Source organism: Ochotona curzoniae, unplaced genomic scaffold (genome assembly GCF_017591425.1).
Source record: "Ochotona curzoniae isolate NIBS_2020 unplaced genomic scaffold, NIBS_Ocur_1.0 patch78, whole genome shotgun sequence".
Classification (NCBI taxonomy): Eukaryota; Metazoa; Chordata; class Mammalia; order Lagomorpha; family Ochotonidae; genus Ochotona; species Ochotona curzoniae.
Genome location: NW_024467059.1, coordinates 143,050 through 161,012, shown reverse-complemented (window position 1 = coordinate 161,012; position 17,963 = coordinate 143,050). Strand labels below are relative to the sequence as shown.

The 17,963-nt window shown below is 43.9% G+C and overlaps 1 protein-coding gene across 1 annotated transcript in view; it reads left to right on the top strand.

The window, feature by feature from the left end:
- Window positions 1-17,963, top strand: part of LOC121168218 (unconventional myosin-Ie) — a 193,753-nt gene that overhangs the window by 107,692 nt on the left and 68,098 nt on the right. The window contains exons 6-10 of the mRNA XM_040998123.1: window positions 3,021-3,110; window positions 6,744-6,875; window positions 9,306-9,440; window positions 10,599-10,731; window positions 16,315-16,511. Coding sequence (XP_040854057.1) covers window positions 3,021-3,110; window positions 6,744-6,875; window positions 9,306-9,440; window positions 10,599-10,731; window positions 16,315-16,511 — 687 coding nt within the window. The remainder of the gene's footprint in view (window positions 1-3,020; window positions 3,111-6,743; window positions 6,876-9,305; window positions 9,441-10,598; window positions 10,732-16,314; window positions 16,512-17,963) is intronic.

The following is a 17,963-nucleotide window of genomic DNA, read 5'->3' as shown; positions in this document are numbered from 1 at the left end:
GCTGGAAAGAGAACAGATTCAAGAGGACAGTGTGACGAGTTGGGTGGTCACAGGTTTTGTTCATTGTGATTATGGAAGGAGCATTGCTGCATCCAGGCAAAGCCCCTCGTGGCAGAGCAGTGGGTAATGGTGATGTTGGGGTAAGGTCCATAGGGGGCCATCCATACGCACAGCCTGTTTCACTGTGTGGGCTGCTATCAACTTTTTCTAACATTAGAATTCATATTCCACAGTAGAGCTAATTTTGAAGATTGGTTTAATCAGAATTGTTTAATAAGAAGTGTGATTGTCATGCTCAGTTGTAGATTATCAAAATAACATTTTAGGGCCCGGCCGCATGGCCTAGTGGCTAAAGTCCTTGCCTTGAATGCGCCAGGATCCCATATGGGCGCCGGTTCTAATCCTGGAAGCTCCACTTCCCATCCAGCTCCCAGCTTGTGGCTTGGGAAAGCCGTCGAGGACGGCCCAAGGCTTTGGGACACCTGCACCGTGTGGGATACCCAGAAGAAGTTCCTGGATCCTGGCTTCGGACTGGCATAGCATCGGCTGTTGCGCTCACTTGGGGAGTGACTCATCGGACGGAAGATCTTCCTCTCTGTCTCTCCTTCTCTCTGTATATCTGCCTTTCCAATAAATAAATAAATCTTTAAAAATAAATAAATAAATAAAAAATACACATTTTAAGTTTCCTTATTGTGGCTGTGGCTGCTAATCAAATAGTCTTTCATCATCTTGTACTGATAATCAGAAAGCTTAAGACCGATTCCAGAATTCTTTATGTAGAGTACCAATAGTTCTGTTCAGCAGAAGGATGATGAAAGCCACATTTGTAATTCTAAATTTTCTAGTAGCCACATTTATAAAAAGGAAAGCAAAGCAAAGCAAAATCATTTTTAAAATGTGTTTTGGGCCTAGGCTTTGTCATTCAGTGGGAGTGCTTGCTTCTAATCTCACCTCTTCTGATCCAGCTTGGTGCCAATGCACCTGAAAGCAGCAGATGTTCCCTGTGCCTCGGGCCCGTGCCACTCAGGTGGATTATCCAGATGGAATTCCTGACGTCTGGTTTTACCTAGCCCATCCTTAGCTGTTACGGGCATTTGAAAAATGAACTAGCAGATGGAAGGGATTTCTCTCGTCTCTCTCCCACCCCTTTCTTTATCTCTTCTTTCTTTCTCTTTCTTCCTCCTCTTCTCCTCTCTGTTACTCTGTCTTTAAAATAAATAAATCCTTTAAAACATTTAATATATCACTAATAAAAAATGAACAGTTTTGTATTTCTTTTCTGGTATTGTTTGAAATCCAGTGTGCGTTCTGTTTTTAGAGTACATCTCGTTTGGGATTTGCCATGTCACTCATACCTGTAGGGGACTTCTTATGGCCTCTGTGTTGTTCAGCGAGTGTAATTCTAGAACCCGGCTGGTCTTTCTGTCCACTTGCTTAATACCACGTGTATGATCCTGCCCTATCCTAAGAGGGTTGACATAGAAACAGGAATCCAGGATGCTGTTTTGTAAGTGGGCAGCCCTTTTACCTTTATCTGTTCTTTTCTCTGTTCTCCAAGATAACTCCATACATGCCCTCATGGTCTGTGGCCATCCCAGTAGTTGAAGGATGAGTATAGCTGCTTAAAACTCCATAGTTGCAGAAGGGAAGAGCTACAAGAAGAGCTTCTCCTTTTTTCTTTAAGAGAAGCTGACTGATACAGACACATCAATACAGCACCAACCAAAAGATATAAGGGAATCATGAAGATCTGCAGGCTCAAAATTAATTTTACAAAGTAAATTTGTATAAATCCTTGAGTTGTTCAAAGACAGTGGGCAGCCTGAAAATATGAAACTGACTCCCTGGAGGGATCACCCCCAAATTTCCCTTGGTGCCTTTACTGATGTCAGTCTCCCAGCCATGGTGTAATGCCAGTTCTCGTTTCTCAGCATTTCTCTTCTGAGTGTTCAGGAGGGTGCTGAGGGAGACTGCAGCTGTTCTATAGTTAGCTAGTCATTGGTGCCTTAATCTAGTCCTGTTTGCTAACGCCTCTGACCTAGTGGCCAGACTGTAGACAGTTAATGTTAACTTTTCTCTTCCTGTTTTTCTGTGAGGCCAACAGTACTGAGCTCTTGGCTTGCAATTAGTCAGTAGCTAACGAGCACAAGCCAGAAGACTTGTTATTTCTGGAACATGTTTAACTGTAGCATGTGAATAATTAGACGTACAAGGAATGACTCACTTGTTGAAAGACCTCTGCAGCATCATGTCCTATCTGTTGAGCTGTCTCATGTCCTTGGTGGGTTTTGCACATTTTCAGCCTGGCACAGGACAACTGGTGTGTTGGAAAACCAGATGCCCCCCTCCGGTAGACCAGGAGTGTACCACACATTTCCATTCTTGGCCCTTGCTGCTCAAAGCAAGGATCCATGTTGGGGCTGGTTTGAAATGCAGATTCTTGGGCCCATGTTAGACCTACTGATTTCCCAACTATATCTAGTTCTCCAGATAGTTTATGTGCATTAAAGTTTGAGACGCACAAAGTTACGCTCGTATAACCCAATTTGGGGAGGGAGATGTAGAGTAATTTCCCTTGAGACAATTCAGTTTTTGAGTGGAGCAGGTAGACCGGTGGGGGTGGTTAGTGACAGTAAAAGTTGTGGTTGGGACAGCAAGGAGATACCCTTTTGGGTTTCACTCTCCTTCCTGCTAATTCCTGACACACCCTGAAGTAAGGAGTGAAGTGCAGCCCCCATATGGAACCAGGGAAGTTCATAGACCCCAATTTCCTGGTGCTGCCCAGTTGTTGGGATTCCTGCGTCAGGTAAAGGGGGTTGCATGACCTGACATAAGCAGGTGTGAATCTGTCTCAAAAGAGTAAATCCTTCAGGAACCCCCACACCATCCCCCGAAAGAGATGGGTGTGGATTTGGGGTCTCTGCTGGAACTGAAGGCCTTAGGGGACGTTGAGCTTCATGTTTTAGGGTGGTGTTTGTTTACAGCTACCTAACCTCAGGTCTGTTTTCTTGTGACAGCACGTGAAGGACATCATCCTGCAGTCCAACCCACTGCTGGAGGCCTTCGGGAACGCCAAGACCGTCCGCAACAACAACTCCAGCCGTTTTGTGAGTTCCTTGCTTCCAAGCATATTGCCCAATCCAGCATGTTGACATTCTCCACTTAGGTCCAGCATCCCAGAGGAAATACAAGCTTTTCATGAGTGGGGAGGGCATCCTTTTTAGTTTTGTCATAATTTTTTACATCAGATTACGATGGCTTCAGTTTGCCGTTTGTCTGAAGTTGCTTCTGAGCGTTAGGGGTGCAAACAAGATCATTTTACAAGCCGGTTTCCACTGGAGTTGTCCAAGGATAAGTGACCATTGTTAAAGGTATAAAAGCCCTTTTGTAGCAGATCAGTGAGCATGATATGTGATAACTCAGGGATGACTCTCCACTAGCAGTCAGTGCACCTCTTAGAGCATGGTCTGTGGATGGATGGGCAACTTGTACAGAACCCTCCTCGCTGTTAGCATGAGCTGAGCTCTTTACACCACCACCTCCCATCCCCACCCTGCGCAGCACATTGGTTTTGTATGTGCTCAGCTAACACCAGGATGCCCAAAAGTGACTGAACCTGGCTTCCCAGGCTTTGCAATGAACATATCATATACCATAGCAATGAAAATATCAAGTACATGCACTGTTATGAGTGCCCATTTTGCCAGTTTTCCATCTGGGTGTCTCCTGAGGAGGTGAACTGGAAGGCTGGCACATGTATAGTTCCCATGACGACAAAACCCCATTTAAGTCTAATTTATATAGACTTGGCATCTTATTTCAGCCGTAGATTGTGTCTGGCACTCATGCATATAAGGAACCGTCTGTGAGGCTGAAACTGTTGCAGAGTGTGAGAGAGATCACACTGGACACAAGTGTAGGATGTTAGGAGCAGCCTTTATTGGCCAAACTTAACAATAGCAGCTCCCACTACACTCCAGGAACCACTGTACAGGGCAACCAAAGTTAGGTTTTTAAGCATTCATCTTCCAATCAGATTGAGAGGCATATAGGACAAAGTTGCCATAAATGGCAGGAGGCAGTAAAGGAGCTGCCAGAGCCCAAAGTCTCCTTGTGGTTAATTAATCTAAGTAACACAGTAGGAGGCAAGAGGAGACATTTCTGGGCTGTCCGTTAACTTGAAAGGCATGAGAGGAGGTGGGAAGGGTAGGGCACAGAACCTCTGTCCACACTGTCAGTTAACCCAGAAAGTGGGTGCTAGCTATCAGCTGGCTCCACCCCATCATGATACGGGGCCATTTCAAAATAAATAGGTGGAATTTCAGAGAAAAGCAATTGGGAAAAAATTACTTTAAGATTTTGTTTCAGGGAGTGAATGTTATAGCACGGGTAGTTAAGCACCCACTTGAGAGGCCTGCCTGCCATACCTAAGTGCTGGTCTCAGTCCTAGCTGTCCTTATTAATGGACCGAGGAGTCGGTGGATGGTATTCCAAGCTCTTGGCACCCTGCCACCCATGGTGGAGACCATGATGCCTGGCTCGAACCCTGACCATTGTGGGCGTTTAGAGACAGTATTGACTAGACTAACCTTGCTCTCTCTCTCTCTTCCTTCTGATCCCCTCCCTGCCTGTCAGTCATTGTTTCAAATACATTTGAAAACAATTATTTAGAGGTAGATCCATGATAAGGCATAGTGGCAGAGTTCTCACCCACTGTTTCACTCTTCAGATATCTGCAGTGATGACTGGCTGGAGCCAAAGCCAGGAGCCAGAAACTCAGCCCAGGTCTCCCATGTGGGTTGTAGGGACCAAACTACCTGAGCCAGTTATTACTACCTCATAGGAAGCTGGAGCTGGGCACGTAGATGGGCATCAAGCCCAGGCACTCCACTAGGCCACGAGCTCACCTGAGAAGGCAGTTTCTATTTCTAAGAGAATATACTGTATTCTCAGGTGATAATCGTCAAAGTTTGCTGATCGATTCTGTCCAACTGAACCTCACTTTCCTTGTTTCTCAGTGTTATTTCAAGTATTTCCTCATTTGCTTCTCTATCGTGTGTTTTGGCTTAGTGCCTAGGTGGAGTTATCTTGAAGAACTCTCTAGGTTCATGAAATAGGAAAAATACAAGCCAATTTTCCAGTTGATCTTTTGACCCTAAGCGTCTGTCTAAATCTGACATGTGACATGGATTTGACCAGAACTAAATCCTCAAGCACCCATTTGCTGCTCTCTTATAAAGTAGACAATAATTAAATTACTATTTTTCCTGAGTTATTTTTCTAGACAAATTTGTCTTTATCCCTGGAGGGTATATTAATCTTAAAAATAACAAAAGTCAACATCTATCACTGTTCTGTCACACAATCCTGATGGAAAGGTGGCAGAGAGTGTGGCTGGGCAGTTCAGCTGTGCATGTACCAAGCATGTGTTGAGTCAGTCCCATTTGTACATGACACCAGTAATGAGAATGCATGCTTAAAGCCATATACCATTTTCTGCCTCTTAGATAAATGGATGTTAAGGAGACTGGTACACAGAAAAGACTGTTAGCTAAAGACTGACACATTGGCCCAGGAGAGAAATGAACAATGTTTTGTTTTGTTTAAAAAGCTCATTATCATTACCCATTAATACTTACAGGATAAATTATCCAACTTTTCTACTGTGCTTAGGGGCATCATAATGCATATTATGAAAAAAAAAAACGCTGCATGGTTTTGAAAAAATTTTTGTACCAAAATAAACTTATTTTAATTCTACTTCCATAACTTTTTAAAGTGCCCTCATAGTTATTTTTTTAAATGTGAATAATAAATTATTCAGTTTTTTAAACATGATTACAGGGCGATATTTATAATGTCCTGTTTTTTGTTTTAAAATGCGCTTATCATGTAGAACTTGGTGAAGATGTCAATGGATCAGAGCTTGAAACCCTGTATTCTCCAGGGAGGCTCAGAAGCTCCTGGCTCCTGGCTTTGGATGGGCTCAGCTCCAGCCATTGCTGCTCCACTGAGGAGTGAACCTGCAGACAGGAGATTGTTCTCTGTCTCCCCTTCTCTCTGTAAATCTGACTTTCCAATAAAAATAAGTAAATCTTAAAAGGAAAAATCAGATAATACTGGAAAATAGAGTTCAATGAGCATACTTTCAGTTTTCCATTTTTAACAGTTTTTCCATATTCATTTCATATGTAAGCATGATACACACATGCCTGCTGTTTGTCTTGAAAGCGGGGCTGGGTTTATTAAAATTGAATGATGTGGGCTTTGTACAGTGTTTGTATTTCAGAGAGGCGTTTTTGATGCCCCAGAGGACACAGGAATTGGCTTGTTCAGAGTTTTGTGACGTGGAGTCTACCAGAGAGGACACAGACTTCCACCAAAAGAAACTTTTTTCTTGTTAGATGAAGACACCGGGGGATTGTTCTGCCAGTTTCTTTACATCTTATAATTGGGTAGACCGGCGCCTACTTGGTGAAAAATGGAAAAGGAATATACCATATCCTTATTTAGGCAAGCTGGAACCTAGATTCTCTTTCAATATGGGAATGTGACTGGACAAAAGCCCATGTCATTGTGTGATAGGAAAAGGTGAGGAAGTCTAGTCCCGAGCCAGGAGTGGTGCCGAATGTGTCTTTCATTAACAAATTTCCTTGTATTATATACTGTTCTCCAGGCTTGTTTGGAACATCATGTTTATGTTTGCTAACCATTGAAGGAAATCCCTCACTTTTTTGCAGGGAAAATACTTTGAAATCCAGTTCAGTCCAGGTGGGGAGCCAGATGGTGGAAAAATCTCCAACTTCCTTCTGGAAAAATCTAGGGTGGTGATGAGGAATCCTGGAGAGCGGAGTTTTCACATCTTTTACCAGGTATTCTTTTATGATTTTCTCTCTCACTTCCTATTCCTTCTCTACATGAAGAAGACGGTTTTTCTTCTTAGAGATCATAGTTTGGGGAGCCAAGGATTCATTGTTGTATATGTATAAACTACCACGCACAGAAATCATGAGACTGTACCTACACTTGAGCAGAATGGATTCTAATTGCAGCAGCAAGACAAAATTCCAAGAGTTAAAATAATCCAGTAAGTGTTGAAATCATTTCTAAACAAAAGTAGGAGTGTTTTGATTTTTTTGCCAAAAGGGAATTCACCTGGAGATATTTGGTCTGGATGGTAAAGAGACATGTCACACGGTCAGGGCCTTTGGTGTAGGGTGAAGGGAGAATGGCTAGGGGAGGCAGGTGACCAGAACCAAAGCTTTGTGGGGAGAGAGCCACTAATCCACTAAGTTGGAGTCAGAAGGAGGAGCTAAGACTCAAATGTAGGTGATCCAGTATATGAGGCAGATTTCTGAACCGTTAAGCTGAATGCCCCAGCCTTAGGATCCTTACCCATCAGAAGGTTTCAGCTGAGACCCTCAGGAGCCCTGGAGAATCTGGGACTAAAATTATGAGCCAGATGCTTTTAAATCAGGCTTCGGGCCTTCAGCAATCATCTGATTCAACCGCTTTTTTAAAAGGTTCACGAATGGGCCCAGTGTGGTAGCCTAGTGGCTAAAGTCCTCACTTTGCATGTGCTGGGATCCCAGCTGCCCCGCTTCCCATCCAGCTCTCTGGTTGTTGCCTGGGAAAGCAGTCGAGGACAGCCCAAAGTCTTGAGACCCTGGGAGGGGTCTTGAGACAGCCCAAAGCCTTGAGACCCTTGCCACTAGGGAGTAAATAAATGTACAGAAAATTTTCTGTCTTTACTTCTCTAAGTCTGACCTTCCAGTAAAAATTAAAAATATATATATATTCTTGAACATACAAAAATCAGGACGATGCCATCACCAAATTGTTTATATTTTAATTTCCTTGCTAATATTTTATGGATTAGGGATCTGTTGTAGACTGCCTTTGAAGGAAGGCCTGGTAACTGCTTAAATTTACGTTTTGTTTTGAGTTTAATTTGAAGATTAGAAGGAAATTGAGCTGCGACACAGCTCTCATTCAGTCTTTGATTTCAGTGACACCGTCAGTGATAGCAAATAATTCATTTAGTTGGCATCTTTCGGTTCAAAAAAATACATCAATGATCAAAAGCTTGTGTGATCTAAACCGTGCTTTTAATTGCACTAATCAGAGCCACGTGCACAGATGAATGGTTCTGTGTATCGCACACACAGTCCAGTATGTATTGAGCACTGCTACAAGTACGTAATGGAAGCAAGAACCCTTTCAGTAAACACAAGCCTGTCCACTTCCAGAAGCCCTTTCCCCCTAGGAAAGCACCCGAAGAGGGGCTGGGAACCCCACTAACTCAGGGAGTCTGGGTTCTGCCCTAAATGTAATAGTTAGGGTTCTGAAATCAGTGGGACTCCTGTTGCGGTGCGGAGAGAAAAGCCCAGCCCACACTGGACATGGGGGCTGTCTGCACCTTGAGGACAACGAGGCAGTAAAGGAGTCAGTGACAGCCACAGTGTGGGAGTCAGACACAAATCCAGAGACCCAGGTCCTCCAGGTGTCAGAGGAGGCCATGGGAAATAAGAAGCAGCAGCAAATGCTCACAGACCAGGAGAGCAAGCATGGACAGGTGGATTTAGCCTCTGGGATGTAGCTGTGGGAAAGAGCTGCATCGCTTTTAGCACCACAATGTGCTGGAGCTGGGTCACGGGCTGTGCCCTTGTCTTCCCACCTCTTCTTCTGTGGTTGGTCTTTGAGAGCTAGAAATCCATCAATAGGAGTAGTTCTAAACTATTGATAAGTATTACACATCAATTATTTTCTTTCTGAGCAGATGGCTTAACATGCCCCAGCACATCCTCCTTGGAACCCTTTAGTAGAGGGTCCTCCCCAGACATCAGAACTGGAACAAACATTTCAGGGACAGTTTGGCAGGAGGTTTTGGAATACTGGAGGGGGTGCCTACAACTGTTTTCTAATGTAAATGCTGTAGTGAGAAGTACCGGGGAGCCAGCTCTTGACTTGATACAGCCATCCAAACTGGACAGGGGCTAAGTTGATTATCTGTTTTGCTTTCATCTGTCCAAGGGCTCCCAGGTGTGGGGAGTACAGTTGGCTCTCCTTGGGCAGGGGGAGGCCATCAGCTCTTGCCAGTCTCATCCAAGTTAGCCATCAGAATGGGTATAAAAGATTCGAGGCCACAATGCATAGGACATACTGTGGAGACTGGGGCCGTTCTAAGTTTAGAAAGCAGGGGTTCTAAGCTGGGCTGGTTGAGGGTGGCGTCAGGAACCAAGAGGTGACTCTGGGTTCTTCTGTGGTCCCATCATGGCATGTCCCGTGGCGTTTGGCTGCAGCTCATTGAGGGCGCCTCGGCAGAGCAGAAGCACAGCCTGGGCATCACCAGCATGGACTACTACTACTACCTGAGCCTCTCCGGCTCCTACAAGGTTGACGACATCGACGACCGGCGTGAGTTCCAGGAAACGCTGGTAAGTGCTGGGGAGGGCCAGGCTGCCATCCTGGATGCCCTTGCTTCATATTGGAATGGCTGGGTTCAAGGCTCAGCTCTGCTTCCAGTCGCAGCTTCCTGCTAACGAGAGGCAATAAACAATGGCTCCAGTGTACATGTGGGAAACCCCCATGGAGTCCTAGTTTCCTGACTGTGACAGGTATTGGGAGAGTGAAGCAGTGAGTAGAAGATCTCTGTGTGTCCCTCTGCTGTTAAAGTAAGTGAAAAAAATGTTTTTAAGTGAAAATGAATGAGTTTCAGAAATTTTGAAGCACCTTTAATTTTTTTTCCCTCCTTTGTTTCTTTTCTGATTTGTTTGAATTTACTTGAAAGGCAGAGAACAGAAAGGGCCTGGGAATCTCATCTTCTAGCCCACTCTCTGAATACCTGCAGGAGCCCGGGTTGGCCAGGCCAAAGCAGGGGACCAGGAACTCAGTCCTTAGCCTGAGGGAAGGCCCTGGCTTAGAGCTGACCTTTCGCTGATGTATTTATGTAAAAGTCAGGGTTACACAGAGAAAGTGACAGAGTTTTTCCATCCACTGGTTCACTCTCCAAATGGGTTCAATGGCGCAGCTGAACCCAGAAGGCAGGTGTTGTCTTCCATAGGGGTGCAGAGCACTTGAGCATCTTCGCTGCTTTTCCAGATGCATTCGCAGGGAATTCTGTTGGAAAGAGAGCAGTGGAGACTCCAGCATGGCAGGGGTCAGCTTTGCCTGTTACACCACAGCACAGGCCCTGACATCAGATTTCTTGACGATACTTGTGTTTCATTTCCCAGGATTTTTAATCATGAGCTACTTGCAAAGTGCAGTCCGTTCTCCCCTTCCGTGTAAGGAAAGATTTCTTGAATCTACTTGCAGAAGCTGGAGAGGGGATGGCAGTGACCTTGTAAGAAGGAAGTACAGTGAGAACACAGCACAGGATGAGGGACAGCCTGGCAGCCTTGGCAACTCCCCATTCTATGCACGTGTTTCCTGCTGGATTCTCCTGCTTTTATTCCTGCAGGCTGGGGACTTGGCATTGCCATCACATGTTAAACCACATCATTGCACAACTCAACCAATCCTCTGTTTTCTTTATTCTCTGCCAGTAATGCCAGTGATCAGCTTGTCTGGCTCTTTCTTGTTTGCTCACGCAGCACGCCATGAATGTGATCGGGATCTTTGCGGAAGAGCAGACCCTGGTGTTGCAGATAGTGGCTGGAGTGCTCCATCTGGGCAACATCAGCTTCAAAGAAGTAGGCAACTACGCCGCAGTGGAGAGTGAAGAGTGTGAGTAGCTCTGGCACGTGGTCGTGGGTGGGGAGATGGGTGGTCAGCTCCTGATGGAAGCAACCCAACACATTCCTTTGTTAAGACTTCACAGCACAATGTATTAGGAAGAGATGAGAACTCTTAGGCATCGTGTGGTAGCAGATCAGATTGGCCTCCTGAAAGACTGGAATGTCTTTGTGCACCTGCTCACCACCACCATCTATCTCCCACACAGTACATCATCGGTGAAATGATTCCATTATGTCATTAACTTTGGGGAAGTCTGGCAGAATCTTTCCTCTAGGTTTAAAGGCAAGATGATAACTCTTAATGAAGATTAGAATCATGACAGTAACAGAAAAAAATATCCACATAGTGAAAGTCTTTTTGTACCTGATCTTTACAATCTATATTTACCTAAAAGACTTGTAAAGTATAAATATGGAATAGTTATAGGCTCAGTTTACCCTTAGTTTGGATTAAGTTGGATTTCTGAACTGAGGAAAAAAATTGACATTGATTGCTTTGTTGATATTTCTGATAATGTCTTTAAAGATCACATCTTAGCAGTCAGAGCCGAGGACCGTTTTTACTGTTGGAGGAGAAATAGGAGTCCTTCCTTGCTGAGAGATGTTGGTTCCAAGTGTCCACAGCCTACCACAAATACCAGGGCACATGACTTCAGCCTCTTGGGCATCAGATGGCTTCCTCGGCTATTCTCACAACCCACGCGTCCTTCAACCACCCAGGAAGACATTTCTTCCTTTCTCAGCATTCTCCCAGGATGATAAATTTAGATACTTAGTAATAAATAGTATCCCACTCATTGCTGACAAGGCATTTGGGGTATTTCCATTCCAAATAAGGTTCTTTTTCATGTTTCTATTTTCTTTTCTGATAAAATGGGGAAGTTCTCCTAACTTCTGATGTCTTCGTGATAAAGACCAATTGTGTTTGCCAGGTAATGGGGTAGAACATAATAAATCCACAGGCATCCATGAAGTCATTAAGCGTAACCCAATGGTGACCGGGTTTCTATATGTCTTGTAGGATCACTTTGTTGGTAGCTTCTGTGAAAACAAACAGAGTTTCTCTACCCTTCTTGGGTAGCATAAAATCATTTACTGTGTCTTTATGCTTAAGAACAAATTCATGATACTGAAGCAGAAAACTTCTCCCTGGCTATTTAAGCCAAAGAATCTTTTCACTGCACATTGATATCTGGAGTTACTACCCTCTTGAACCAAATGAGTAAGGCTCAGGATTGGCAACTGTCTGAAATTTCTTTAAGTGGAGGTAGCAGAAGGATGGAGATCAGAAAAAGTCATGCTTGAAACGAAAAAGATCTATAAAGCTATGTGAGCCCATCTTTGTAATTTTCTTCTGTTTGTTTGTTTTTGTCCATTGGGTTGATATATTGACATGGCTCAGAGAATACACTGAATGCCTTCCCATCTATCCTCTTCCCAATCAGCTAGATCCCCTCCCTGGGTGTAACCAAGGTTCCCAACCTCTTGTGTTCCCCTGGTAGGGAGGGAGCTGCACACATCTGTTCTTTCCCACTGTGGAATGATGATGATGCTCCTAACACAATAGTCTGTGATTGCTTTTTCACTTAGCATTTTATCCTGAAAATTACTTGATGAGAATTCATAAGGAGCTTCATCTTTGTTGAGATAGAAACAAAAAGATATACTTAATTATTTGAACGTCAGAGGTACAGAGGGACGAATGTGTAAGAGATCTCTCTGTTGGTTTGCTCCCCAGCTGGCCACGATGACTGGCATGGAGCCCGGACATATCCAGAGACCCAGAGCTTCTTGCAGGTCTCTCACGTGGGTGGTAGGGGCCCAGATACTTGGGCCATCATGTCCTTCTGCTTTTCGCAGGCCATTAGCTAAGAATTGGATGGGAAGTGGAGCAGGCAAGGCATGAGCAAGACCCACATGTAATGCTGGCTTTGTGGGTGGTGACTGTCCCCTCCTATACCACCACACCAGTTCTGCTTCGCCCTCTGTAGCATTCCATTACTTGGCTACACTTGATTGGCTGCTGGACAGGTAGGTGGTTCCTGAGATCCTGCTTCCACCCTCCTGAGCCAACACTGGCAGCATGCTCGCAAAGGTTGTCTATTCATGGACTAAATATGTAGACGGAAATACTAGCCTGTGTTTTTGTAATTTTTTTAAAAATATGGCTTCATCTAGCTGTTATTAAAAAAAAAAAGTTGTGAGAGCAGTGAAGATAATAAAATTCCTTCAAAGAATGCAAACCTTACGGCAGGCATATGTGAGCCTGTTCACATCAAGGAAGTAAGATGACATACTTCTGAAAACAGGCTTTACTGGAGAAATAGTAAATACCAAATTTACCTAAGGTTTTGTTGAATGAAAAAAAAACAAAAATGAATACTTCAATAACAAAACTACAAGTGACTGTACTCAATACGAAAGACAGTTACATCACACTCATTTATTCTTGCTAGTTCCTTTAAACATATAAATATGGAGTTTGTTATCTTTTTGCTTTTTCTTTCTCCCTAAAGTGTAGATTTTTGTATTTAAAACTTTTGAGTAACAAAGAGAGAGAGAGAAGAGAAAATCTGCTAGCCTGCTCCCCAGATGGCTGAGTTGGCTAGGATAGGACTAAGGCTGGAGAGAGGAACTTAATTCAGGTCTCCCAAGCAGGTGGCACAGATCTTATTACTTGAGACATCACTTCTGTCTCCCAGGAGTCACGTTATTGGGAAGCTGGAGTCGGGAATCACAAGAAGCTATTGAAGCCAAGTACGGCAACATTGGCCTGGCGTCCTAACTGCTAGGCTAAGCACCTACCCCATAGTTAAGTTTTAGATGGAAAGTTCAGTCCAACTTTACCTTATGCAGTAAGAGAAATCTTCATTATTTATAAATGATGATTTTAGAAAAAACAGGTTCTTGTATGTTTCAGCTGACTCTCATTAACCTTACCACTGTTACATAGATGTTTTAATATTTAATCAGTGCTTCCCCCCCCCCCGCCCCCACACTTGGGCTTCTCTGATCCTCCATTCTCACTCATGCCATCATGGAAATTTTACAGCCTGGAGGAGGTCAATATAAGCAGCCATATCATTTCAGCAACAAGGTAGTCACTGGAAATAAAAAAAAAAAAAAGCCGTAAAAGCTGCAGTTTAAGAAAAAAAAGCCAGCCTGGGTTGTCACCATGCCAAGTATGGTGCTCCTTCTTGGAGGTTGTTTGCTGTTGCGCTAGGCTTGTGGCACTCATTCTGGGTCTGATCTGGTGCCTTTTTTCTCGAGCCTGCAGCCTTTCCTTCATGTTCTCTTGTGCTGTAGAGGTACCAGAGATGGCACATGTCCTTGCTTGTTCCTCCCATCTCAGAGGCTTTCAACTTCATCTCATTAAGATCACACAGATAGTGACGCAAACATACTTTTACCAAATAAACTATATCTCCATTTTAGTATGACTGGGGCTAATTATTCATTTTATAGATATATTTGCTGTTCCCATGAACAAAGAGGCACCTTGGCCTAATCAGTTGATAACCATGTGCAGTGTGTCGAGTGAGCTATGCCCTCCCCAGTCACGGCAATAATCTGCATGACAGTGACCCCCGAGTGCAGGCTGCTTACACGTTGGATACTTCAGTAAATGTTTCTCTAAGGGAAGATGGCTTATTTATGTGAAAGACAAAGGGACACAGTCACAGAGAAAAAAAACTCTCATTTACTGGTTCATTTTCCAGATTCTCCCTACAACTATGACTGGACCAGGCCAGTGTTAGGAACCTGGAACTCAATCCAGGTCTCCCCTATGGGTGCTTGGGCCATGACCTAGTGACCTCCAGGGTGCACATTAGTGAGAAGCTTGATTTGCAAGCAGGTCTGGAGTTTTGAACCCAGGCACTTGGATTTGGGATGCGACATCTTCACTGCTACACCACGTGGCCACTAGTAAATGTCTCTTGATTCCCACCACATCCTTTTGTGTATCCAGTCTAATTTATGGGCACCATCTGTCTTTTTTTTCTGAGCTAAGAAATTTTTGGTTCAGAGGAAGACACATCCAGATTACTAGATGTGATTCCATTAAATCTAAAGGAAAGGAAATGGCCATTGGCAAATCAATGCTTCTGATTTTGTACACATGTCCTGCATAAAAGAAACCTTCTATAAGTCTAAACATTTCTGTGTGATACTTAGAGATGATAATTACCTTGTTCTAGCATTATATGTCTTCAAAATGTGTTTACTGATTTAATCTCTTTGGAACATATACACTGAGAAATGTCGGCCTGTTACGTTCTAACACCATCTGTGAAATTCAAACAGATAATCCCTTATTGGGAGGCATGTGACTTGAGAGCATTAGAGCAAGGTCTTGAACAAGATCCTCTTATCCGAGAATTCTGATCAAGCTCTGTGTAGAAAAGATAGATTTCTGTCAAAATTCATATTTTTCACTTGCCAGCAGTTCATTCGTGTTGAAAATGATCTGAGCCTTCTTTCAGGTTGTGGACCTGGGGAAGGATTCTAATTTCTACCCCAAGAGCATGTAGGTGTCTCTTCCATGTAGCAGTGTGGGATGTATGTGCCATAGTAAGAGGAACACTGGTAGTCTCCGTCCCTCTAACCATACTGTGCACACTAAACCAACATGGCAGTGTCTCCTGATTGAAGACTCTCTATGGTGGGTATTTTGTTCTGCCCTTCTCTGGGGGTTACTTGGGCCCTCTTTTGCCTCCAGCTCAAGTATTTCCTTCGAAGACCTTCCATGTCCAAGTCCTTCCTGAGGTTCTAGTCTGAACTTTCCTCTGTGGTCCATGATTGTCATGCCCCAGCCAAGCCTCTCTCCTGCCGCCTCTGTTCGGCACAGCACATCACCCTTCTGCAGCCCTGCAGATCCTTTTCGCTCTCGTAGGTCCAGCCCAAATCTCATAATTTCCTTAACTATTACCAAATTGTAATATTTCCCTGTTAGAAATTCTTCTAGAACTTTTTCTGTTTCTGTTATATATTCAGCTTTTAGGAGAGTCCTTTATTTGTTAAACCATCTTTGTCTTGTATAGATTGCAAGATTTCTGGCGTATTTTGTATCGTTTCTTTTGTTAGTAACCCTGCATGTGGTAAGTATCTGACAAAAATACATGGTTGACTGTAATTAGTAGTTCAGTGATATCAAGCACTTCGAAGCTGATGCTGTGAAAGCATCGAACCAAAAAAAAAAGGAAGAAAACAGTTTTTGAAGCCAAAGAGATAGTTCTTGGTGGAATTTCTTCCGAGATGTCTTGCTGCAAACGTGAGGAACTGTCTAACTATGATCTCAGTTAGGAGCATTGATTTGCTCTGCCTTCTTGGAGCATTGATTGGTATCATTAAAGTCTGTCATAGTAATTGATTCAGCTTGTAGAATAACTGGAGAAAAACAGAGTTGATGCATGCATATGGGAATGCTGATAAGCAGTCCTCCCTGGAGTGTTTCTTAGGGCTCATGTTGGTGCTCAATGTGTATTCATAGGCACACCAGTGCCTCCAGGTGTCCGTGAGATGAATTGTTGCAACTCTGAAAGATAAACCTGCTTTATTCTGTGTTCTGTAGTTTTGGCTTTTCCTGCATATCTACTGGGGATAAACCAGGACCGGTTAAAAGAAAAGCTAACCAGCAGGCAAATGGACAGCAAGTGGGGAGGCAAGTCCGAGTCCATCCACGTGACCCTCAATGTGGAGCAGGCCTGCTATACCAGGGATGCCCTTGCCAAGGCACTGCACGCCCGGGTCTTTGATTTCCTGGTCGATGTAAGTATCTTGGGTTGATTCGGACAATACATTGTGTTTTTCCTATGGAGAGGAAAACTGCTAAGGGTTTCTGGTTTAATGTTTTAGTTCATTCCTTTAAGCTATAACCTTATTGCTCAGCTTTTTTATCCTCTTTTTCCAGGAACACTGCATTCCCTTTTTCCTGCTAGAATGGTTTATTAAGGCACTTAAGCTAAACCTAAAATGCTAACAGTTTCTTCTATAAAAAAAAGTTTAGTGACATTGGGGCTAGGAAACAAAAATGAAGAGACTCATGGATGAGGGCTTCTCGTGACTTTGAGGCTGAAGATTGATGAATATTGTATTTGTCAGATGTAACCCAAAACTTAGTGGTTTGAAGCAGTAAGAGTTTATTTTCTCAGTATCTGTGTGTCAGGCTTAGCTTGGTGGTTCTGACTCAAGGGCAAGATCAAAATCAAGGTGTCACCTGGACTTGAAGCCCTCTGAAGCCTGGCCCATGGCTTGGAGGATGCGGTCATGAGGCGACCCTTCACATGACTGCCTGCAGCAGATCTTGGTTTCTCTCCCGTGGGAATGTCCTTTGGGCTGCTTGAGTCTCCTCACAGTATGGCCATTGACTTTCCCCAGAGTGAGCTCAGACAGAGGGCAAAACAAGAAGCCACAGGTTTTTCATGCTCTAAACTTGGACTCGAGTAGTCACACTACCATGTTTTCTTTTAGGCTCCACCTTATTGATCTGAGAGGCAAAGAGAGACAGATAGCAGAGAGAGATTTCTCTATGAAGCTCCTGTCTGTTGGCTTATTCCCCCAACTGCCTGTGTTTTGGGCCCAGGACCAGAATTGGGAACCAGGATCTCAGTCCAGGTCTCTAACCTGAGTGGCAAGAACCCATTTTCTTGAGCCATCACCCCTGTCTCCTCTAGACTCCATGGCTGGAGGCAAGAATCAAACCCAGGCACCTGTTGGGTGACATGTGGGTGTCTCACCCACTAGGTTAGTCACCTGCTCTGAGAGTCTCTCTTTCCAAGATATTTGGATATATTTTTAAGCTTTCAAAAGGCATTTCTGGTTATGGCATACATATATATATGATATCTAAATATATATAATCATGATGTGGACCTCCTGGTTTCCATATTGGAGTGCCTGGATTCAAGTCCTGGCACAGGTCCTGAATCTAGCTTCGGTTAATGCACACCCTGGGAGGTAGCAGGTGATGGCGTTAGTGGTTTGATCCCTACCACTCACACAGGTGACCCAACCCTTGGCCTTGAACTGTCCCAGCCCTCGCTGTTGTGGACGTATGGAGAGTGAACCAATAGATAGGGAGCACATTTTCTTTCTCTGCACTTCATATTAAATAGAAGGAATAGATAAATACATCTTTTTAACGATGTAAGATTTGATTGTAACTTGTGTGCCTCCTCTCGTACTTGAGATCACCTCTAGACTGCTTTTGAAGCCTAATAG